The 24,181-nt window shown below is 43.3% G+C and overlaps 1 protein-coding gene across 25 annotated transcripts in view; it reads left to right on the top strand.

Moving 5' to 3' along the window:
• The window catches only part of MAP2K5 (mitogen-activated protein kinase kinase 5), a 279,846-nt gene that overhangs the window by 239,120 nt on the left and 16,545 nt on the right, over positions 1-24,181 (top strand). For 15 of the 25 annotated variants that reach the window (XM_064267345.1, XM_064267344.1, XM_064267343.1 and 12 more), the window contains 3 exons: positions 2,194-2,255; positions 5,436-5,481; positions 17,829-17,967. The exons of 3 other annotated variants lie outside the window; for them this stretch is intronic. In XM_064267345.1, the coding sequence (XP_064123415.1) occupies positions 2,194-2,255; positions 5,436-5,481; positions 17,829-17,967 (247 nt within the window). Of the gene's footprint in view, positions 1-2,193; positions 2,256-5,435; positions 5,482-17,828; positions 17,968-24,181 lie in introns of those variants that run through there. 7 more of the 25 variants (XM_064267346.1, XM_064267347.1, XM_064267360.1 and 4 more) reach the window with 2 other exon arrangements.

The following is a 24,181-nucleotide window of genomic DNA, read 5'->3' as shown; positions in this document are numbered from 1 at the left end:
GTAATGACTTAGAGATCCTTTCTAACTGATCAGAGTCTATAATTTTTACACCTCAGACTTTGAACTATCTTTTTATTAATGGTTTTTGAGGCAGTAAAATATTATTTCTTGAACTGGGCCTTGTAGACTCCTGTGGACTTGGTGATATATGTGGCTTTCTTAGAACAGGCTGGAGCTGAAATTGATATCATGTTTTATTTTTGCTCTTCAAACTGATAGTACTTCTGTGACCATTTTATAGTACCTTTATTGAGGACTTGTCATGTTACTGCCTGCCTTGTTTCTTTTGAGTGGACTCTTTCCTCAACTCCCTGTTTTTCATGTCCTCTGTGTGTAACGCCTGCATGTAATCCTTTGAACTTGGCAAGATTTTATTTTACTCTCGTTTCCCTTTTGTTTTTCTTTTTTCTTGGGAACCCTTCTCTACTGATGAGATAATTTTAAGTTTAGAATTACTAACCTTTTTCTCCTCTAGATGAATTGTAAATTCGAAGAGGACAGATTATATAAAAACCAAGAAACATTTGTTCCTATTTCTTTTCTTTTTTTTTTAACTTCTCCAGGATGTTTTGTTTTGTTTTTGCCTGCTTTGACCCCCTCAATTCCTTTTGATTTAATGGTATTTTCCAGCAGTTTCCAAATGTTTGAATTGGAAACAAAGCTTTAATAAGAGTTCTAGTTAATTTTCTGTCTTGTAATTACCGATCTCATTTTTCTGATAATTGGCCACAGCAATTATATGTATATTTACTAATCACGTAGGAGGCTGTGCAATTGTATCTCTCTGCCACCACTGATAATGACACGCATATTGCAGAGGTGCTTTTATCATCTTCTTTTTTCCACTACATCAAAGCTATTTCCTCGCATTCTCAATAATGAATACGTGCATGCATTTGACACAGTTGTGTGCTAGAGAAATTGTTTGGCTCCGACCAAATGCTGCATGCTCTGAGTTTCTTGCCTGCAGCGCTGGAAGGTTGTATGTAATGATATATTGCTCATCCAAATGGCCAAAGCACTCCAAAGCGCAGTGAGATTAAAATAAGTCATTCCTTTGTTAATTTAAATAGGTGCATGTATCATACTTTGCAGGGCACTTTGTGTAGGGATGTCAGGAAGGAAAAAAGCCGCCGAAAGGTATTTTTAATAGCAAATGAGAATAGATGAGAATGGAGTCATTTGCAGCTGCCTACTTTATGTGGCTCTCTTGTTCCAACTGTAGGTCTAATGAGATGACTGTTAAAGTACTCTGCAGTGTAATTTCATTACATCCTGAGCTGTTACACTATAAACACAGTGGAGCTCTCTGTCATTCTTAGAAAAACTCCTAAATTCTTAAAGCCTTCCTCTGCAGATGGTGACGGGGTTTGCTCCCTGTGTTATGTACTTCCTGTGTTACGTGGTGCTTGTTGTTTGTTGCGGTGTAGTTTTCTGCCCTTTTGCGTGATTCCCACCCCCTCCCCCCCAGTTCTCTTTGGTGGCCTAGGTGGGAGTTTGTCCTGTGTCCTTAATTCATCAGCTTTCCTAATTATGTTAGAGACGAGTTTGCCCAGGTTGGCAAAAATAGGCTGAAATTTCTTTTCAGGAAACAACTTCCCCCTACAAAATCCTTTCTATTTAAGTTAAAAAAAAACAAAAAAAGAATCTGACCCAAATGATTCATTTAGGAGCAAGCAGTTAAGCTGCCACTGAAGATACAAATAAATGTAAATAAAAATGAAAGTGTAAATAAATAGCAAATCCAGTAAAAGAAACAAAGGTCAACACAAGAATAATTTCACAGCTCTTTGTTAATTACAAGACCATTTGTGTGTTACTTAAATAATCATTAATTTCTCATTTACACTTTCCCTACCTTCTTTCCTACCCTGCGGCTATCATTGTCCTTTTTTCACCTTCCCTCCCTCTTTGCTCTCCTGTTTCTCACCACTGTAAAATGTGTGTGGCTTTAGATTTGGCGTTTTTAAACAAACGTGGAAGAGGGTGTAGACAGTGGTATTAATTGGATGTGGCCTTATTTTCCTCTCCTCATGGTAAAAAAAAAAAAAAAAAAAAATTTTTTTTTTTTCATGGTGGTAAATCCTTGTTATATATTCATCTTTATACTGCTCCCTTGCTGTGGAAGGGTGGAATATAAAGAAAGAAAAGGAATTGTTGTGACTTGCGGTGACTTGTTTTTCCTCCTTCCAGGATTCGCCCATCCTTCCGGTTGGCGAGTTCTCTGAGCCATTTGTACATTTCATCACTCAGTGGTGAGTCCTGTTTGCAAACATGTTGTGCCCTCAATGTAAATGATACATGCCATTAACTCAGTGGCTCTAGGAGACCTTATGGCTCTCCCTGCTTCCTTTTGGAGATGGGAGGGACTTTGGGGCCTTGGGCAGATGGGGCAGCAAAGCTGAAGAAATTGTTTAAATTATGTAAACGTTATTTACACAAAGGGTCATAAATGTACTTCAGAGGCTTTTTCCTACTTTAATAAACTGCTGAGAATCAGGCTACTAACTTTGGGCACAGAGAGTGTTACTCCCCTTTTTTGTTTTGTTTTGCTGTTCAAGAGATACTCAATTTTATAGCCCCTATTGAACAGACATATGAAGCTTATTTTTATTAATGTAACCTCAAGTTACCAGTAAAACTGTCATTCACTTAGTGGAAGCAACATAATTTGTTAATTCATTGGATTTTCGTAAATAACTTTTATCTTCGCTTATACTTTCAATGCAGTACTGGGAACCCATTTCGATGAATTTTGGTGTTTAAAATACTATGAAAATACAGCTCCATTAGGCTCACTTTAACCCTTAGGAACTGAGAGGAACCACAGGATTTAGATCCAAAGGGGCCTCAGAGTCTCCAGGCAACCCCTTGTCACTTTACACCTAAGGAAACAGGCATTTTTCTGCCAAGGGTTCTTTTCCAGCCTTCTGCCTTCTTATTCACAGCAGAATGAGGCTTTCTTTTATTATCCCTTTTACCAGCATCCACCTCTTCCCCCGTCCGGCAGGAGTCTCGTGGCCTTAGAAGGCCCAGCTGCTCTGCTGCCCTCCTTCTGCCCTTTCCCTTACCCCAGCATAGAGAGAAAATTGTTGAGGAGCAAGAGAGGAGGAAATTGGGAGCATAAGAATGCCCTCCCTCATAGCAAGGGACAGAACCAACTAGACACTGGTCCAGACCTTCTGAAAGTCCTTTATAACTGCCTTTACTTCTCTTTCCTTCTTTCAATCACCAAATTCCTCATTTCATCATCACCTCCGAGTTGTGTCCACTGGTGGAAGATGAACGGGCAGACCGACAAAAGGAGCCGGTCATTCCTGTGTGTGGTGCGGTGAAGCGGTACAGCCAGGAGTCCTTGCTAACCCGAAATGGCTGTACACTGTCCCCTCCCCTCCCCATGATCCATCTGATGATTACGCTAAAGGGAACCCAAGAAATATTCCTTAATATAAATGTCAGGCTTTATCACCTTTTTGACTAAGTGTAGTATGTTACCTCTTAATAAAAATGTCTCGTACAGTTTATATTCCATAGAAAAATATGTGGCAGAGATTTTCCCCCCTGACTTTGAAAATTTTATTAACACTGTTTCTATTTATTTAAAATACTTATATAATATTCTGTAGCTTTTAAAAAATATTTTTACTCTGAAAACATTTGATTTCCAAAGCATGCCACATTGGGAAAAAAAGCATACATACAGGTTAAACATTGGAATCCTAAGCTGTTTTGAAGCTCACTAACATTAGTGCCATTATCTAAAAGTATAGATTAATCTTTCTTAATTTCTGTTACATGGAATTCCTAAAAACACTCAGAAGCACTTCGTGGGAATGACCCCATTTGAAATGTAGAAGTCGAATAACAAACCATGAGGTTCCCATGCTCCCCTGAGAGCCCGGTTTGGGCACCAGCCACCCAGGGTGTTGGATTCATGGCAGGACCACTGGGCTTATCTTCCTGTGTAGTCTGAAACCGACCTGGGGGTGGGAGCGGTTCTGAGCAGGAAAAAAAAATGTGGGTAAGACTTTGCCTTCATCCTGTCGAAAAAATTAATCAGCTGTTACATAGAAGTTTTATGGAGACAGAGAGAGAGATAACCTGTGTTGAAATTTCCACAGATGTCAAGCCGAAACAGAAATGATAGTGGGTAATAGCCTTGTTTTCCCAAGAGGTACAGCTACTTGGGAGTGTCAGATTAGGACTGTTACCAGCTCCACTGGCTAGACAGCTTGAATTACTTGCTAATGGATGTGGTATTTGAGAGGTGCATGTGGTTATTTATAGGAAAGGCAAATGTCCTCAATGTCATTAATGGTTCATAACTACGGTTCTTGTTTACCAAATGATCATTGAATCTATTTAGAAAAAAATACCGTCGTCAAGTGCAGAGATTATATAAAGGATTTTCCTCTTGCTTGTTAGAGGTTGCCTTAGATAAAGAAAAAGCACCTGTGTGATTTAGAGCTTCCAAGCGATAGAAGGGGCCTCGGTGGCGCAGTGGTTAAAAAGTTTGGCTGCTAACCAAAAGGTCGGAAGTTGGAATCCACCAGGCGCTCCTTGGAAACCCTATGGGGAAGTTCTACTCTGTCCTATAGGGTCACTGTGAGTCAGAATCAATGACATCGGGAAGCGGTAGAAGCAGCATCTCTCCTTGTGATGCTCTGAGCTTAGAACAGATGTGGCTATCAAGTAGACAGCTACCAACGATCACCTGGGGTCCACGTGTGGCTGCTTCATCACATAGCTAAATACGTTCTACAGCTACTAATAAGACCTATTTGTACCTATTGCGTGGAAGGCAAGAAATACTTTGCATGAGGAATGTGATTCTCTAAGCAGCTTAAACAAATTTAGCTTTCCCACGGCTGTTTAATGAATCATCAACTTGCGTCATAGCCAAAATAAATGAAAGTCTGAGATGATGTATAAGAACCCATTGGTAATTTTGTGATGTCCTCTAGATTCTTGACCTCTTTTATATGTTACTTGTCATGCCAATAATGAAAAAATGAGATGTTTTCTCATTTGACATGACAGTCTTGTTTCTTTTCTTGCTGTCTTATCCCAATTACAAAAAAAAAAAAGTATATTGTTCCCCAAATTTAAGCTTGAAATAAGTTGATAACTGGGTCAGGAGGAGAATATTGCTGCTTTTCTCAAATTCATTCAAAAGTAGAATTAGAATAAATTTAAATTCATTCTTTTTGTCTGTATTGTAACTCCAAAAAAATAATTTTTCTGTTTCCAATTCATGAGGTCTCCAGAAAGCTGATTAATTAAAGGTCAAAATAAAAGAAAGAGGCTATATGGTAATACTTTGGCCAAGAGCTGAACATGATGAATTTTGAAAGCGTATTCAGATTCTAAGGCGAGTAGGAATTATAGCACCTTTTCAAATGATATAGATAATAGGAGATTTTTTCCCCCTACAGCATGCGAAAACAGCCAAAAGAAAGGCCAGCACCTGAGGAACTGATGGTAAGTAGACTTGTAGTTACTTTAGAATTCTGTTAGAAGGGCCAAAATGCAATTTAAAACATCCCCAGGCTCTGAGAGACATCATCATTTACCTCATTTGAGTAGGCATTCTTGAAACTCATACTGTCAAATGTTATTAGTTTTCATTTTTTAAACATTCTCCACCATTTTGAAACTTAATATGGAATGCTTTCACTCAAGGGTCACAAATTAATGTTGGTCACTCTGTGCTCATTCGCCATCACAGCCTTTCAAAATTCAGAGGATTGGTAACAGAAAGGATCGTCAACGCTAAGTTTTTAGTGCAGGAAATTCCGAATGTGGCATGGAGTCCTCTTGGATTCATGTAGAATGAAATCAGATTGGCTGCAAAAGATCAAGTTAATGTGAATCTTTGGTCTTTCCCCAGAAAAAAGAGGCAACTACAAGGCGGCTGGTCCTGTGTTCTCAGCTCCAAGGCAGCTTTCTTTGATTGTAAATGACAGTTTTGAGTCAAGCAGGGAGGGGAACAGAGATGCTCCCTAACAATTCCCAAATGGTCATTTATTTAGTGCAGATTGTTGATTTGACAATGCACAAGCTGTTAGAATAACGTTAGGACAGAGCGTGAGTAAATAATAATCATAGCCTGCACTTCTCAGTGCTTTGCGTGCCGTCCCCGTCTTTAGATTTCTGCAGTCAGAGCAAATTCCAGTCAATTTTCTTTCCCTTCTTTATTTAATCAATATGCATTTTACAGCTATCAGCTGGGAGGTTTTCCTTCTCTGCATTCCATCCTAATGAATTCTCCAAGCACCCAAACCTCTATGTAGTACAGATGTCACCCCAAATATAAAATAGAGGTATGTTTCCCTTTGTATCATGACTGCTTTCCAGGAAGGTACTTTTCTCCTTCATATTACCCCCCAGAGCAAAGTCCCAGTTTTCATGGTAGTTTCAAGTTAAAGTTCACCCCTAAAACCTCTGCAGTTCTTAACTGTGCAGGTTTCATGTCTTGAATACACTGGTCTTTTTTTTTTTTTTTGGTCCCTTCAATGGTTGGGAAATTCTTGCAGTTAGTCACATTTGAGAAAACTTGGAACAGGTTCTAGAGATGGAGACCATTTACCTTGTGTGTTATTATGCTATGGCTGGATAGCTTGGCTATTAAAACAAAGGAATAGGACTTCATAAAACAGATACCTGTTTGTAAATGCATGTTTCAGTGCTGCAATGAGCTGGCCACTTATAAATAAAACATCTGCAGATCTCACATACACCATAAATATATACGTATGCGTGTCTTGGTAAGGAACACCACCCCAGGGTGGCAGATCATAAAGATGGAGCCTGAAGGGTGAGCACTTTCAATGTCCTGGAAGCACGCACACGCGCGTGCACTTATGTGTGTGTAAGATGTATGAGGAGGAATACATATCTAGATATATTCACAACTAAATACCCTGACATGTGCAGTCTTGAATTTTTAATTAATAAACATGAATAAAATACAACAAACAATTTAGTCGTAGGGAGCATTATCCTATACTTAATTTAACATTAGTTCTAGTACTGCTCACTGTTTGATGTTAAATGAATTTATTCCCAGAGTATAGCAAGAGTGAGGCATCCCTGGCTTGGTAAAGGCTCAGCAAGAAGGCAGGAAAAATTAGGGAACATGAGGCTCCTGTGGCCGCGGGGATTGAGCCCAGACCACCTTTGGCCAAAAGATTGGGCCCAATAGAGGATGGGAAAGAAAGTGGGTTGTCCCTTTCTTAGGTGAGCTTAACCTTGAGTCACATCTGAGGGGCCAGATCTTAAGGAATCAGTCTCTCGATTCCTTCTAGCATATTAATGGCTTTAATTTCTCCTTCTCCTTCTCTGCCTGCACCCTGTGTGATGGTGGTCCCCCTGGAAGTGAAAGCCTCCTCTGCAGTGCGTGAGCCCATTTGTCCCTGTGGGTGGGGGCCTGTGCCTTTCCCAAAGAGAGCAGTTTACCTCCCAAGGGCAGTAACTCCAACCAGCAGACACCAGCATGGTCTGCACACCTCAGGCTTTATCAGCTGCATTATGGGCCTGTATTTTCCAAAGCAGATGAAGAAAATTAGAGATCGGCAGGATGGAAATACTGAGAGGGACAGATTCACCAACAGGGAACTCTTAAATGGACTCCGGGTATGGTGCTGACCACCAGTGAGCCCTGCAAGTCCCAGCCTAAGTAAATCAGAATGCAGAGGAGGACTGGGCCAGATCCCCTCACCCCTGGGCCTGGCCATGCACATAGTAGGCACTCAAGAGGTTATTGTCTTTTCATTTGAAGGGGTTACCTTATATACTGGACCCAATATCAAGTCTTAAAATCACCTTTGCTGTTTTGACTATGTTAATCTTAAAGATGAAATGTAAAACTCAACTTTAGACTCTTGAGGTCGTTAAAATCCCAGTGTTAGAACTCATTTAGTTATTTAGCTATTCAGCTTCCTCTACTTTGTGTGATTGTTGTTGGGATGGTTGTCATTTTTATGTCCTGAGTGGAAGTATCTTAATGCTGAACCAAGAAGTTCCCTTACTGCTCACTTTCTGGGGGTCCAGATTTCACGTGAGCCGGTGCAGTTTTCTGCCATGTGGCCGTTAAGCTTCATAAAGAATTCACTCAAAAAGTTTCATCATCAGCATCTACATCCTCTTGGGAGATCTCAAAACGAGGTAAACAATTTAATTCAGCAGATATTTATAGATCAGTATGTGCAGAGGAAACCCTGGTGGGGCAGCAGTTAAGAGCTATGGCTGCGAACCAAAAGGTCAGCAGTTCAAATCCACCATCCGATCCTTGGAAACCCTATGGGGCAGTTCTACTCTGTCCTGTAGGGTCGCTGTGAGTCAGAATTGACTCGATTGCAGCGGGTTTGGGTTTTTCTTTTTTTTTAACGTACAAAGTAAGGAGTCCTGGTGACACAGTGGTTAAGCACTTGGCTGCTAACTGAAAGGTCGGCAGTTTGATCCCACCAGCCGTTCCATGGAAGAAAGATGTGGCAGTATGCTTCCATGAAGTTTATAGCCTTGGAATCCTGTGGGGCAGTTCCATACAGTCTTACACAGTCACTATGAGTCAGAATCGAATCAATGGCAATTGGTTGTGTTTTTGTTTTTTTTACAGGGGGAGGAGGTTTGGTTTTATGTGCAAAGTCCTGTGCTAGACTCAGCAGAAGATGTAAAGAAGAGTAAGCCACATGTGCATAGTCTTGCAGGAGATACAGCAAGTGTACAAGGAACTAGAATGAAATAACTACTCTAAAACAATTGCAGAGTCATTTGGGGATCCATTTGGGGAAATGAGGAAAAACTGCATGGAGGAGGAGGCAGTATTTGAAAAGGCCCTTAGGAGGATGGATTGAATTTTAATAAGAGTTTTCAGGGCGGGGGTCACTCCAGGCAAAGGAAGCAGGATGGGCAAAGCATGAGTCTGTTTAGGCCCAGACCTTTTCAGAGCCCTGCAAAGCCTCTAGTGCCTACTGCAACAGAAATCCCTTTGACACTGACCTTGTGGAGTTCTAGATCCACAAAGGTGAAGTTCAGAAAGGCAACATATTCACCACCAGCTGAGAAATCTTTTGAGAAATACCGCTTCTGTAGAAGGAACCCAGGAGCCCTGGTGGCACAGTGGTTAAGAGCTATGGCATGCTATGGCTGCTAACCAAAAAAGGTTAGCAGTTCAAATCCACCAGCCGATCCTTGGAAACCTCATGGGGCAGTTCTACTCTGTCCTAGAGGGTCGCTGTGAGTTGGAATCAACTCGACAGCAATGGGTTTGGTTGTTTTTGACTTTTGTTTTAGAAGGAACCTTGGGGTCCAGGTCTGAAAACTTTTAACTCTACATAGAAGCAGTGCACCCACCCACATGTACCTTTTCTTCTTGAGTGAATGCCCATTCAAGTACACAGAAGTTCCTCATCCTTGGGGATGATCTCACTTTTTTTTTTTTTTTAATTCTTTGAAAGCCTGTTGAAAATCAGGAGTCACCTTTAAACCCAACAAAGGAAAACTAGCCATGCAGGAAGTCAGGGACACTCAGCATGCTGACACCACCGGACACATAGGGACCCCCCCCCCACCGCCAAACTCTCTCTGTTCCTATAATAATGATCCATTATTAAAAAGCCCAGTTTTCAATTCCCTCATGTGAGTCACAGGAAAGTCCTATGTCAGGGCTGCCTCACCTCTGTGACATAGGACCAACAAACTTAGGAAAAAGTTGTCAGGCAGTAGAGACACTGAAGAGGTGTCTGGCTGAATGTTCAGCAGACTTAGACAACCAAGCAAGGACGTCATGGTTTATGTGGAAAAAAGCCAGCTTCTGGCTCAGAACAGGATGGTAACAAGAAGGAAGAGGAATAGCAAAGGTGGTAGAGAAGCCTTCCCAACATTTCCATAATCAGATTGAGAGCAGCAAAAAACTCAGGGACATAGAGACAAGCCAGAGGTGGGAACATTGAGATGGGGGGTTCTAGTCTACTTTTGCTATTCAAATTATATGCTTGTTGTTGTTGTTAGGTACCATTGAGTAGGTTCCAACTTACAGTGACCATATGCGCAACAGAACGAAACACTGCCTGGTCCTGCGCCATCCTCAAAATTGTTGCCATGTTTGAGCCCATTGTTGCAGCCACCGTATCAGTCCATCTCGCTGAGGCCCTTCCTCTCTTTCCATGACCCCGTACTTTATCAAGCATGATGTCCTTCTCCAGGATCTGACCCTTCCTGATAACATGTCCGAAGTATGTGAGACGTAGTCTTGCCATCCTTGCTTCTAAGGAGCATTTATATGCTTAAATATTTTTAAGTAAAAGAGACATGATGGAAGCATTTCTGTAAAGACTGTTTACCTTTGCAAACCACAAAGAATTCCTTCTCAGGAATTCATCTTCCTTTAGGATTCTTTTGTGGCGAAGGTCAGGCTGTAGTTTAGCAGAGAAAGTCTCCATCCCTTCCCAGAGGCATAACCTCAAGCAAAGCCCCATTGCATCTGGCCTTCAGTGTCTTCATCTGCAGGATGAAGGGGGCGGACCAGGTCAGCAGGCTTTGACCTAGGGCCTGTGCCTTCAAGAAGTCTGTTAAAGCCCCTGAAAGCACATCCAGAATCACGCATGCATGCAGAGATTTGCGCTGTTCTGAAAAGAAGAGGTCACAGGTGCCATCCGTTTCTCAAAGGGGACCATGACCCTAAATGATTGTTAAGCCCCCTCGCTGCCTTCCTGTTCCATTAGTTAAAACTGTACCGCCAGGACCAGGGAAGCAGCTCAGAAGTGTCAAGGCATTCACTGGGGTGCTTGCTTGAGGTGGAGCAGGGGAGGGGAGGTCCCTGTGGGACTCAGTAGGGCCTCCCACCAGCTGCCAGGCAGCCCTTTAACCTCCCCGCCCAGTCCTGGATGCGGGCCTTGACTGGGACAGGGAGCGTGTGGGCCATCAGCACCCATGCAGTTACAATTTTGGCTCAGAGTACTGTAGACCCTTCTATGCATTTAGAGTATTTTCCGAAGCTTTCCATGTCTAAGCTCTATTTAATGGAATCTATGCATAGTAAGTAATCAGGTCAGAAGCAGCAGCATCCCGGTTTGAGATCAATCGCTGGCTAATACTTTATCTAGGCCACTTTATTATCTCATGCTGATCCGATCCCCATTCTCCTCCTCCTTTGTAGCATGCACTTCAGCTGTGGTGAAAGTACGTCTCACATACATATTAAAAACATATACCCATTCTATCTGTATGGAAATGCGTGAGGCACAGCTGGATACTGCAGAGGAGTTTGATTTACTAATAGTTATTATCTGTTCTAGCTGTTCAGTGGCAGAGAGAATTTCAGAGAAACAAGCTGGCGCAGAAATTGTCTTTATGCTATTACTATACTGCTTTAGTAATTGTTTAAAAACATGGGTTTTCTCCTTAGGTTCTAATAATGCCTGTTATTTTGTGCATTTCCTCGTACATTCCAGAGCAGGGCGTCCTCGTTGACCATTTCCTTGGGTTTGGTTTTCAATTCAGGCACCTAAAAAGAAACATAGGGTGCAGTTTGCAATTGAAATTTGACATTTTGCTTAGAAAGCAAGTAAATAGTGGGACCGGCAGTATAAGATGCAGGGGCGGTTCTTAGAGGGAGGGGCGTCAGCAAAATAGAGCTTTTGGATTTGTGTCCCCTCCGTCTGATCCTAGCAGCTGCAAACTTGAAGGCATCTCATTTCTCAGAGGAGGCTTTATTTATAAGAGGTGGTAATGTTTGGGGGCTAATAAACACCAAATAGCTCAAGAAAAATCTGTTTAAACATTTATTTACTTGCAAAGAGATGTTAACTTGTTTAACTCCTCTAAGTTAAATTGTCACTGGTAGCTTTTCGAAACCTGATTGTAATTACATTTTCAGATAGTTCAGTTAGTTGGTCTCTCAGTTAATCAAGGTATATGTTAAATTGGGCATCTTTGTGGTCCCTTTTGAAAAACAGAGGAACCACCACATTGGATTTTTGCCTTTACTGCATTCAAATTCCAGCGTGACCTTTGGGTTCACACCAAATGGCTTTGTTCACCGTTATTAGACCCAAACCGTCTGACCACTGTGGAAGGCAGAATGCACTGGACAGTTGAGGAGATGGTTTTATTCAGGCTGTTAAAGTGGAGAGCACATTCATTAATTAGGAATGACTCGAAGAAAAGGGAGGGGGTCGAGGTTTCACAGGCAGTCATCCTCAAGTCTTAAAGAAGTCACAAGGAAGGATGGAGACTGTGATGAGAACAGGGTGGTCCTCTGTGGATACCAGAGGGTGGGAGGACTCCTCACCTGTTACTGCCTTCTAGGAGGAGTCCCTCCCTGGGTGGTGCAAACAGTGAAGTGCTTGACTTCTAGCCAGAAGGTGGGCAGTTCAAACCCCCTCAGATGCACCTCAGAAGACAGGCCTAGCCATCTGCTTCCGAAAGGTCACAGCCTTGAAAATCCTGTGAAGCAGCTCTACTCTGCCCACACAGGGTCGCCCTGAGTCGGCATCGACTCCACAGCAACTAACAACGGCACCTGCTTTCTGGGAGCGCAGGCCTCAGAGAAAGCTCCACGTTATCACCACGTCTCACAAGCTTGACAGGTTTCCGGTTATTGTGATGCAGGGTCTGGTTGTGCCTCAGTACAAATATAAGGAAAAGCACATTTCTGCAGCCCCCTTGGAGGACATTCATAGGCCACTTTGCTTGCAAAAGTCTGAGCTTTTTAAAATACCAAAAGTGGTGAATAAGTGGTTCTGAACTTGATTCCAAGTTCACAACATGTAGCGATTGCCTGTGTCATATAGAGCATCTCTTAAAACACACATTTAGGGCCAGTTTCCTATGAGCCTGGCCACCATTCTTGCAGACGTCATGTTTGCTTCTTGTTACTCATTTGGAGGTGCACATCAGCTCATTAGCTACAGCCCCAAAACATGCAGGAAGAAGCCCTGGCTGGGGTTGTAACTTCAACTCACTATTTCCTTTAAGCACAAAAGCCATCACAGGAGCACAGGAGTGCCACAGAGGGTACAGCTGACAACCATGTAATGATTTTCTTTATTTATTTTCAAGTTCTGAAGGCCGTTAAAATCATCTCTTTGTGTCTGCTTATAAATAGGAATCCACTAGTAAAGAAGTTGATTTTAGTTTTTTAATTGCCCATATTTACAACGGCAGAATCGCTGTCTGGCCGTCTGAGATCGCAGTACATCAGACAGCTTTAATTTGAATTTTTGATGACACGTTAGCACTTCAGCAAGAACAGAGAGATTATAACCCCAGAAAAGGAGCTTTGTTTTTCTATAGACATGGCCGCTTAATCTTTTCACAAGACTTTAAATGTGTGTGTGTTTATGTACTTATTTGTTTATATGGAGATATACATACATGCACATAGCAAGAGAGATACAGATAGATAAAATCTGTCATTCCTTGATCATGGTGATCTGACAGTTTTAATTTCCCAACCAGTTAAGGATAACTTCTTTTCTGCATCGGTCAAGTCAAATCTCTTAATAGGGTGATGATTTGGCCGTTTAAGATTGCAATTGTTTGAACTCATATCTGCAATGCTTCTTTCTTGTTTTATCGGGCTGGCTGTCATCTTCCCAACATCACACGTCAAGGCACAAGGAGGCTGTGTAGCCATTGACTGCAGGAATCATTGGGGTATCTTGAACGCAGTCCCTTCCTATTCACAGTGGATGGGGCTGCTCTTCAGTGTTTTACCAAATCACAGGGGGCTGAGATGAGTCTTTGGAGTATGTCATACATTAGTTCCTCATTTGAGGCTCCTCAGCTCATTGGAGGTTTCTATTTGGGTGGTGTCCCCACCCTAGAATGCCCTCCTTTCCCCTGTCCTTGGAGGTCCCCCACTTCCTCCCTCAGCCTTCCCCGACCCCTTTCCTTCAGAGCCCTTGCTCTCTTCTCTGAAGCCCTCCAGCATGTATTGTCTCTAACTTGGAACAGCGCTTATCTCTCTTCTGTCCACAAGTCGGCCCATGGAGTACAGTGGTTCTTAACCCTGGCAGCTCATCAGAATCACCTGGGAGGTTTTAAAGAAAGAAAAAGCCTGGATCCAAGCCCAGATCAAACAATCTCTTGGACCAGGGAGCAGGTACTATTTTTTTTTTAAAAGCTCTGCAGGTGATTCTAAGGAGCAGCCAGGGGTGAGACTCACTGGTTTACTGCCCTTTTTCTCCAAGTAGATTGTAAGTTCCTTGCAGGAGGATCATGATCTTATAATTGTCCTGTCACGCAGGCAAGTTCTCTGATCTAACTAAAGAAAACAGTCTTGATTCCCTTTTCCACATACCGTTCTCTCTAATGCAATTCAGTGAAACACTAAACAGAGAAAGCCAAGCAAGACGTGTCCCTCGCTCTCCAGGAATGCATAAAGTAAAGCCGAAGAAGCTAACTCAAGAACAAACGATCCCTGGTCGTTGTGATCCGGAGTGTAAATTAGGATGGCCGTACTAGAATGCATGGTTTGATGACGGGTTTCCATTTGGCTTCCTACTTTGAGAGGTCATCTGGGTGAGATAATCAGATGCCAAATTAATGAAATTTCTAGGATGTGACAGTGTTTGCAGGGATAATATTCAAAGCATGTAACAACCAATACAGCGTGGGCATAACCAATCAGAACAGGCACCATGGTTCAGCCATCCCACCCTGGATGTACACAGAGACATAATTAGGATATGGCAAGTATGGCAGAGATTGCGCTAGCCCTGGGCACGTGGCACCACTGAGCAGTACAGCCAGCAATGTATCTGCAGAAAATGGTGCCTATGGCAAGCACTGAAATTGTGCCCCTTTTCAACCATATAACACTCCTCTTTTAGATAACTTTATCATATCAGCTCCAAAATATAAGTCAGGCTCATTAATCTTTTAATTAACACATTACTGTGCTTGAGGAAGGACATTGGGCCATACCAGGTTAACAGAAACTGCTCAGTGGCGCCATGTGCCCAGGGCCAGTGCAATATCCTAGATACACCACTGCTACGGGAAGACCCAGAAAGTGTTGTTAAACAGGCAACCGACCAGCAGAACCATTGCTCTTTGGCACATACTCTGACCATTTGAGAATTCACCTCTGACAGTTAATTCCAAATCAAGAGAGCCAAGACCTAGAAGAGACCACCTAGTCAGTACCGTCTTTATCTGGTTAGATTGATGACTGGGGACCCCAAGGTCTTTATCAACATACCAGATGTATGCTACCCACCCCCAGCTCTTGGTGGGTAGCATACATCTGGTATTGAGTTGAAAAAGACCAAAGGCACTCAGCCATTTGTGGGGGAAGCATTGAAGAATCTTGAAGCCTAGGCCCTGGGATTTGGGAATTGCTATTGAAGGTAGCAAAGTTGTTTTCCTGTGAGTACTTATCAATAAATAGATGCAATACTTATCAATTATTAATGAGTCTAGCCAGGAATTTCAAGAGCTGGAAAAAATATTAGAAGCCTCTTACTTACAGTTGTAACCAGCTGGATTTGTTTAATGGGTTGTTTGCTTTTTAATTTGTAGCAGTTTTGAGAGAGACCTCTGGGGATCACAAGTCTTGCTGTTTCAGTGAGGCCTTTTGTAGATACATAGTTATTTGGGGGGCCCAATTTGCCTGCAGATAATTTGAGGTTCACTTGGCCATTTAGAGACTGCAGACAGGCAGGGGAGGGAGACGTTTGGGCCTTCTGTCCTCTATTTAATTTTCAAGATTAGAATTAAACATGAGGCCTTGGTCTACCGAGAGACATTTGCTGGAGCATGGACTAGTTTCTTTCCAGTATCCTGGTTTACCGTTTCTCTGTTCTCTTAATATAAATGGTCACTGATTCTGAAGTAGGAGAATAGGTACCATTCATTTTATTCTTGCAAAGGTTCCCTTTGGTTTTTTTTTTTTTTATTTTTAGTTTGTTCCCTTGACACAAATAAAAATGGAATTTTCAAATGTAACCCGATTAACTCTTAATTGTATACCAATAGCCTGTGCATCTCAGCTCCCCCAGAAGGCGTCTGAATGGCCTGCATCTCTTTTTAAAGTGGGGTGGGGAAGATTCAATTAATAGCAGTACTATCTAATTGTGGGACTGGTGTGGCGTTGACAAAAATTTGTATAAATAGGGTACATTTTTCCACTTAAGAGGGCTGTGCTGAAACCTTTTTAATTGGATTTTCATGGTGATTGACAGCATTTGATTATGACAGTAACTTTATTTGGCTGGACTGCTTTAGCCTCTTGTTCAGATTTTTCCATCAAAGCTCTTTTTCATCCTCCGAATCCCCAGTGGAGCAGCAGCCATTGTGGAAGAGCCTTTTAGCACCTTTGTTGCAGCCATCCCTGGTGATGATTGGGCCCAGCTGGTAGTAGATAAGAAAATGTTCCCTTCACAAAGAGGCTGTGTCTCCCGCCTCTGCGGCTTCAATAATTTTAAGAGCCCCCCAAACCTGTTGAGGATTAGAAGTAGCTTTAGATGTGAAATGAGTGTTAAGTATTAGTAATCGGGAGATTAGGGCCCCGGGGACAGTGAGAGATAAACAACTGCAATTAAGGCAAATCTGCCGATGTAAACAAAATTTAGCAGAAACAGATGCCCTAACCATTTTGGGGGATTGATTTGAGGGCACCAAGGAATCCATTTTTGTCTTGTTTACACTTTCAAACCCCTGTGATATACTGGAAGGCTAAATATTTCATACAGCCTGATTTTAGTTAATTTTTTTCCAGCGCCTCACAGTAGGCGTCTCTCTTCTTGCAGTGACCAGGCCTGAGTTTATTCAGCATTCACAGGGAGCAGCTAATTGTCTATGAAGGGCCCCCGTGTTTAAATGGGCTTGACAGGAATTTAAATTTTGTTTCAATCAACCCCTGTGCTCACAGCCTGCTCCAGTTTCTAATTTTTAAATTAAACTTTTTTTTTTTTTTTTTTTTTTAAGCCACAGCCTTGCCTCTGGAATACTCTTGCTCTAACTCTTGGGAAGGCAAATTGGCAACCCTAGAATGCTGGCTTACGCAGGGCCTGAGGCACCAGTTCCTCAGCTGGAAAGTTCTCCCCCAAAACAGCTTTTCCTCCCCGTCAGGGAGGCCAGCAGCGCTTCGGCTGGGCACGTTCTCCTTCCCTTCCTGCCTTCGGAAATGGCCCCCTTTCCAGCTCTCCTGCACAGGCAGCAGCGCCATCGCGTCTGGAAAGTGGGTTAAGTACCAGAGGAAGGCAGAAGGCTGGTGTGTAAGGGGCTGGCTGAATGATAACCGCCACCCGCCTGGTACAGAGCGGTATTTCAGGAGCCTCGTGGACCGTGTGAAATAGGGAGAGAGCAGCTCTGATCCTCACAGGCATGCGCTTCTGTGAGCACTCACTGTTGCCATTTGTGGAGCGCCTGCTCTGTACAAGCATCCTGCCTGATGCTCAGGAAACAGCAAGTCAGCCCTGAGTCCTGACCCCAGCCAGCTTACAGTCTAGCAAGGAAGCTGAGGACAGAAACAGCCAAGCACAGGACAGAATACAAAAATCCCCGAAGATCCTCTCTCACCAGCTCCTGCCCAGTACCCCACCCAAAAAACCCACTGCCATCCAGTCAGTTACCACTCACAGTGACCCTAAAGGACAGAGTAGGACTGCCCCATAGGGTTTCCAAAGAAAGCCTGGTGAATTCAAACTGCTGACCTTTTGGTTAGCAGCCAGGCTCTTAACCACTGTGTCGCCAGGGCTCCTACATGTGTCACCAGGGCTCCTACATGGACACGGCACTCCAAAATCCTGGCAGACCCCAAACATGTGAGGCTTTTCACACTGTCATGTCTTTGCTTATGCTGTTCCCTCGGCCTGCAGTGCGCTCTCCTCATGTCTCAGCCACGTGGTGAACTCCTGCTCAGTCTCCAAGGCCCAGCTGGCACAGCCTCTGTGAAGCTTTCCCAGACCTGCTTCTACAGGGTTGATGACTTCCTCCTGTGTGTCGTCCTTCCTCCTGGTAAACCCTTCACTTTATGCACTTCACACGCTTTGTTTGCATAACTGGTAACAGCTCCAATGAGACCATGAGTTCCTGGAGGCCAAGTTCATGTCTTATTTATCCTTGTGTCTTTAGCATCTAACCCAGTCCCTAGCCCTGAGTAGAATGCTCAATAAATGGTTATTGAGTTGAAATGATATGAATTTAGCAGGTTAAGTAAGTTCTGGGGAAGAAAAAATTTCTTCTAGCTGGGGGTATGGGGGGGGAGGCTTCGTGAATAGGATGACAGGTAGAACATGGCTTAGGATCATAAAATGTCAGACACTCTAATATTCACACGACCCCATATCGCTACTGCCACTTACTTTCTCTGAGCCTACGTGGAAGAGGGAGGCCCTGGTGGCCCAGTGGTTAAGAGCTATAGCCGCTAGCGAAAAGGTCGGTAGTTCGGATCCACCAGGCGCTCCTTGGAAACCCTATGGGAATTGAGTCGACGGCAACGGGTTTGTTTTTTGTTTGTTTTTGCTTTTGCTTTTGGTTTACTTGAAAGAGATCAGAGTAACAGTTACACCCAACTTGGGGCTGCAGATGAATTCAGAAAGGGTTCTGTTCATTAGCCTTTAAAAAAATAGATTTATTATAGAGAGAGAAATTAATCCAAACAGATAAGATTTTTTTAAACATGAGTTTAGGTTTAGAGAGTTCTTTTGCATAAGTTATCTCATTTGACCTTTACATGAACACCATAAGGATTATTCTTATTCCTATTTTACTGATACGTAAACTGGGGCATCACCAGGAAGAACACAGGATTTTTCTAGTGCCCTACATCAAATGCACACTGGTGCATTGTAGGCAGGGGTTGTTATAGTTTTGAGAATTTTTGGCTAAGTCAAATTATTTCTTGCAGCCAGAAAAATAAAACTAAATACAAATTCCCCACAAAGGAACTTGTGGGATTTCAGCAATTTCTGCTTGTCATGCTAAGACACTCCTCTGGGAAGCTTTGCTTAACCCACTCCTGTGGTTCCCTCCACCTTGGCACCTTGTCCTGCTTCTGCAGGGCCATGGTCCACGCCGAGAGCGGATGGCTGCACATACTTTCCGGCCATTCCCCAGTGACAGTGGCCTGATTGAAGCCTCATGACAGTGGCCTGACCTCAGTACAAACATAACAGGAAGAGAGAAAGTAATTACCAGCAGTTTGCACTTGGTCTGCTAGTTGGTGATCTCAGGGGAAGTGTGAGAATTCATGAGTTGTTGTTACCGTTTTGTAACCTGCAGCAAAAACTTCAGGCAGAGTACATTCTCCCAGTTGCCTGGCCACAAACCTTTTCCATCTTTCCAACTCTACCATCAATGGTTATAGAAACCAGCAACTTCTAAGAAATTTTGTTCCTTGGGCTTGGGATAAATTTCCTTTAATTCAGCAAACTTTCCTGAGCACATTCTATATGCAAATATATTGCTACGTGCTATAATTTGCTGTGGTTTTTGTTGTTGTGTGCCATCGAGTCAATTCCAACTCATAGTGACCCTGTAGGACAGAGTAGAACTGCCCCGTAGGGTTGCCAAGGCTGTAAATCTTTATGGGAGCAGATCATCAGGTCTTCTCTCCTGCAGAGCAGCTGGCGAGTTCCAACTGAGTGCTTAACCATTTCGCCACCAGGGCTTAGCTTAATTTTCCTCAGAGTAGGGACTGCAGACCAGTGCTAGTATCTAAACTATCTCTTGATGGCAACAAGATAAGGAGTTTGTGCCAGAGTATAAATCAAGTGTGTCTCAAAGCATTGTTTAGTTCAGCTGACATCCTCTCCCCACCAGCAACAAAACTTTCTCAATGAAGGAAGTTGTATGTTGGTTTACATTATGGCACGTATCTCATTGTGAAGCAGTATCAAGCAGTTCACAGACCAACTACTTGAGTTACACAGCTGTGGAGAGTACAGAGGTTGACCAGACACTAATCCTGCTCTTTAGGAGCTTATGGTCCTATGAAGAAGCAAAGCTTTTCCATAACCATTGCATCCCTCTACTGGTTGCACAACAAGGCAATAAGTAGGTGTTCAATAATCTCTATTGAATGAGTCATCAAAAAAAAACTAAAAGAAATAGAAGCCAAACTGTGGTGAGTGCCATAAGAGACATATAAACACAGAATAGGAAACCAAACAGACATGGAGGTCTGTCAGGAAGGGGATGGGGAGGACAACCAACAATGTCCATGGCTACACAGGCGTTCAAGGTATCGAGCATGACTGTGCCACACATGTGTGAAGTCTGGGGAGCCTGAGGTGGGCTCTAGATCTTGAAGGACCTTGAATTCTACACGTAGGGACCTAGGCTCCGTTCTCTGGGACGTACTGGTCATAAAGGATTTTGAGTAGGGGATTGCTGTGCATAAGGTTGTATTTAGATTTGTAATGACCGGGACAGTTGCTCATCATTTCTGAAAGCAGGCACAATTTTCAGGGTTAGTTGTTTTTTGCTTTTCTTTTCCTTTCCTTCATTGGCCTGCCCTCTAAGAAAGAAGTGGAACAAAATCAGCCTGTGATGTGAACGTGAGACAAGAAGCAACATGGTGAACTGGGAAGAGCTGACCTGGGTATCAGAAATCATGGTGTCAAGTGCCCTGCCTCTTAACCACCTGGGTCGTCACTAGCTAACTACTTAACTCATCTGACCCTCAGCTTTCTCATCTGTAAATCAGGGATCATAATACTAACCTCACAGGGTGTTTTTGTTTGTTTTTAACTTAAGGAAAATGGGGTTTACCCAAATGCATTGGTAAACTCTAAGTGATAAACCTGCATGGGACAGTAAATCGTTCAGCCTCTTTGGGTGAAGTTTTTCTCCTCTGCCTGACATTCGTGGGCTTCTTGGATGACACGTGGTTAGTGGAGCTTTATGTGGCTGAGAGCAAAGTGCAGTATGTGTATGTCGAGTGTTTGCAGTCAGTGCCCACTGAATTGGTAGTTTCTTTTGTCTGGAAGGGCCTCTGTGCATTATTCCTCCCCAGTCACTGGAATCCTTAACTTTCTGCGTCTGACCTCTATTGTTGGTAAAACATAGCATCTTGTTGGAGGGGGTTATTGTAAAACAGTTAATCAGCAAGAACTTGTCCCAGGCTGTGAGGTGCTGTGGTAAATTCTGAGCGAGTGTTTAAGAGACATCTGTGTCCTCACGGAAGGAGCCTTGGTGGTGCAACGGTTAAGCACTTGGCTGCTAACCAAAAGGTTGGTGGTTCAAATCCACCCGGTGACTCCATGAGAGAAAGACCTGGCGATCTGCCTCCGTAAAGAATACAGCCTAAATACAGAGGGAGCAGTTCTACTCTGTCACATGGGGTCATGATGAGTCGGAATCCACGTGACAACACACAACAACAGCAGTGTCTTCAAGGAGCTTACAGACCACTGTGGCTGTTGTTCTTGTGGTGCAGAGCTCAGGGAAGGGCCGAGGGGCTGCAGTGGTCAGGGAAGGAGCCAGGCTCCTGCTGGACCTGTGGATTGTTGGAATTTGACAGGGTAAGGGGATAGGAAAGTGGCAGCCCAGCAGAGAGCGAGCTCCTCCTACCTGCCAGCCACCTTTACCAACCGCTCAACTTCGCACTTGTGAATCAGCCTCTCTCAGCCTCAGCTTCCTTACCTAGAGAAACGGGGTCTCACAAAGAGTTGTGAAAAGTGAGATAAAAGTATGTTACGTGCTGAGCACAGTGTGTGGCGTAAAATAATACTCAATAAATGGTAACCATTACTATTATCATTGTCATAGCAAGAGGGAAAACATTCCAGGAAGAGAAAAGGACTGAGACCGGAGAGAATAGGACTGTGAGGAGCCCACCCTGGCCAAAGCAAAGAAGACCCTTAGAAATTAAGGGTAAAGTTAGTTACGGAGTCCCTGGGTAGTGCAAATGGTTAAACATTTGACTGTCAGCCAAAAGGTTGGTAAAAGGTTGGTGGTTCCAACCCACCCCAGAAGCGCTTCGGAAGACAGGCCTGGCATCTGCTTCCAAAAGCCTTAAAAACCCTGTGGGGCAGTTCTGCTCTGCTCACATGGGGTGACATGAGTCGGAATCTTCTCAGCAGCAGCTGACAACAGCATAGTTCGCTTGGGTCAATCCAGTCGGCGAGGGCTGTGCACACCAGGGAGGGGCATGGCAGCAGGAAGCTGTGGTTGCTCTCGCCCAGGAAAGCGGACCTCGCATTAGGCCGACAGGGAGCAGGCTCAGGGCTTATCTCTGCCTGCTCCGGGTGGGACCAGGCTGGCTGAAACTCCTTTGTAGATAGGGATGTCCTAACCCTCTGGCTTTTTCTGAAATTCATGACGCTCTCTAGCAAAAAGAATGGGAAACTGAGTTCAGAACCTGTGGCTTCTTGGTAGCATGTCATTTGTCTCTTTCTGCCTCTTCTCTTCAGTGTCCTTTCTGTCACTATCTGGGAAAATCATTAGTATGCTAATCCAGCTAGCTGTCATTTTAACACCGACCTTTGCTAACCTGCCTTTGCAATTTCAGGAACTATGTTTGACTTCTCTAAAAGTAACCTTAAACTGTAGTCTTGTAAGAATTCCAGAGCTGTATCCTTCACTCCTTCTTCTAATGAGGTTATGACCAAATGCTCATTATAATTGCTTTAGACTCCTTTTAATTTTCAAGCTTATTAATCATAAGAAGAGTTATTTAAAATTGCATAAATTAATCTTAGATTAAAAGCCCATCAAAGCCTCGAAACAATTAAGAATAAGTAGGATTTCCCTGGGGCAGCAAGTTTTATTTTAATATTGTAGTCAGGTGGATATCAGAACCTTGAAGTATGGTAGTGATTAATGTATGCAAAATTTAAATGAGATTTTTTAAATGGCAAATCTAAATCATATATTGACCTAGCTGTAGGCTTCAACTGCATTGTCTGTCATATATTTAAACTGTTTACTAATCAACATTTTAATTACAGTGTGTGCTGGCAGACTCTAGGACAGATAAAATCTAGAGTTTTTAAAATGTTGCTGCAAAGTTTGTTATCTGAAATAACAAGACTCTTTTATTGGGAAGAATGGAGGAATGAGAAAACAGAACAAACTTTGTGCAGTGACCAGGAGAGACTCCAGGCAGCACCCAGCAGAGTCCTGAGGTGTGGGGCCTGCTGCAGGTCATTCCCAGCCCCACCCTCACCTTGTGATGCTTTTTATTGTTCTCCAGGAGCCCTGGTTGCGCAGTGGTTCAGCATCTGGCTGCTAACCAAAAGGTGGGCAGTTCGAACCCACCAGCAGTTACACAGGAGAAAAGACCTGGCCCTCTGCTCCTATAACAATTACAGCCTAGGAAACCCTGTGGGGCAGTTCTGCTCTGTCCTGCAGAGCTGCTGTGAGTTGGAATCAACTCGATGGCAAACAATAGCAACAGTTGTTCTGTGCCTTGCTTTTTCACATGTCTTTGAAATCTTTCCATATCAGCATATAGAAGTCTATCTCATTCTTTTTAATGGCTGCTTGGTATTCCATAATACGGATGTGCCATGTTTGTTTAACCAGGATCCTGTCGTAGAACATTTAGACCATTCACAGTTTTTGCTGTTAAGGCAGTGACCATCTCTACCCATCCATCTCTGTATACTGTGTATGCAAATACTGGTTCCCCTCGTCTCTTCTGGACACTAAATTATCAGACTTTGGTCAGTAATAAAATGATACCTAGTGGTTTTTCATTTGCATTTATTTTATTAAGCATGATGTCCAACTTTTTAGTTTTTTTTTTTGTTTTGTTTTCACATTGGCCATTGTATTTTTTTATACCCTTAGCCTGTTTTTCCTTCAGGTAGCTTGTCCCTTCCTTCATTCTTTTGAGCCTTGATTTCCCATCTGGAAAGAGAGGGACGCGGATGCACAGTCTCCTGGGCTCCTTCTCCCTCTACAGTCCATGGCCCAGGCCCGAGTATCCTTTGGGCAGCTTTTACCCTGCCAAAGGTGCCATCTGCTCATGACTTTGGAAGCCCACATTGAGGTGGCACAGCCGGTAGCTGGGGGAAACTATAGAAGGGCTGTGTTCTCCTCCCTTTGTTTGGCTGTGTGTCTTCCTTCCTCTCTTAAGAAGGCAGGCTTGGAAATTGCAAGGCAGAGCTAGGATTGAACTTCTTTTAAAGCTGCCTGTCGACATCAGGAATATTTATTTTCTCTATTTGTTTTAAGCCTGGGAAGACAGTGTGGTTTTCTCAACACTGTCCTGATGGAGCCC

The sequence above is a fragment of the Loxodonta africana genome, chromosome 13 (assembly GCF_030014295.1).
Source record: "Loxodonta africana isolate mLoxAfr1 chromosome 13, mLoxAfr1.hap2, whole genome shotgun sequence".
Classification (NCBI taxonomy): domain Eukaryota; kingdom Metazoa; phylum Chordata; class Mammalia; order Proboscidea; family Elephantidae; genus Loxodonta; species Loxodonta africana.
The sequence above is the reverse complement of the archived record's forward strand: the minus strand, read 5'-3'. Positions and strand labels throughout refer to the sequence as shown.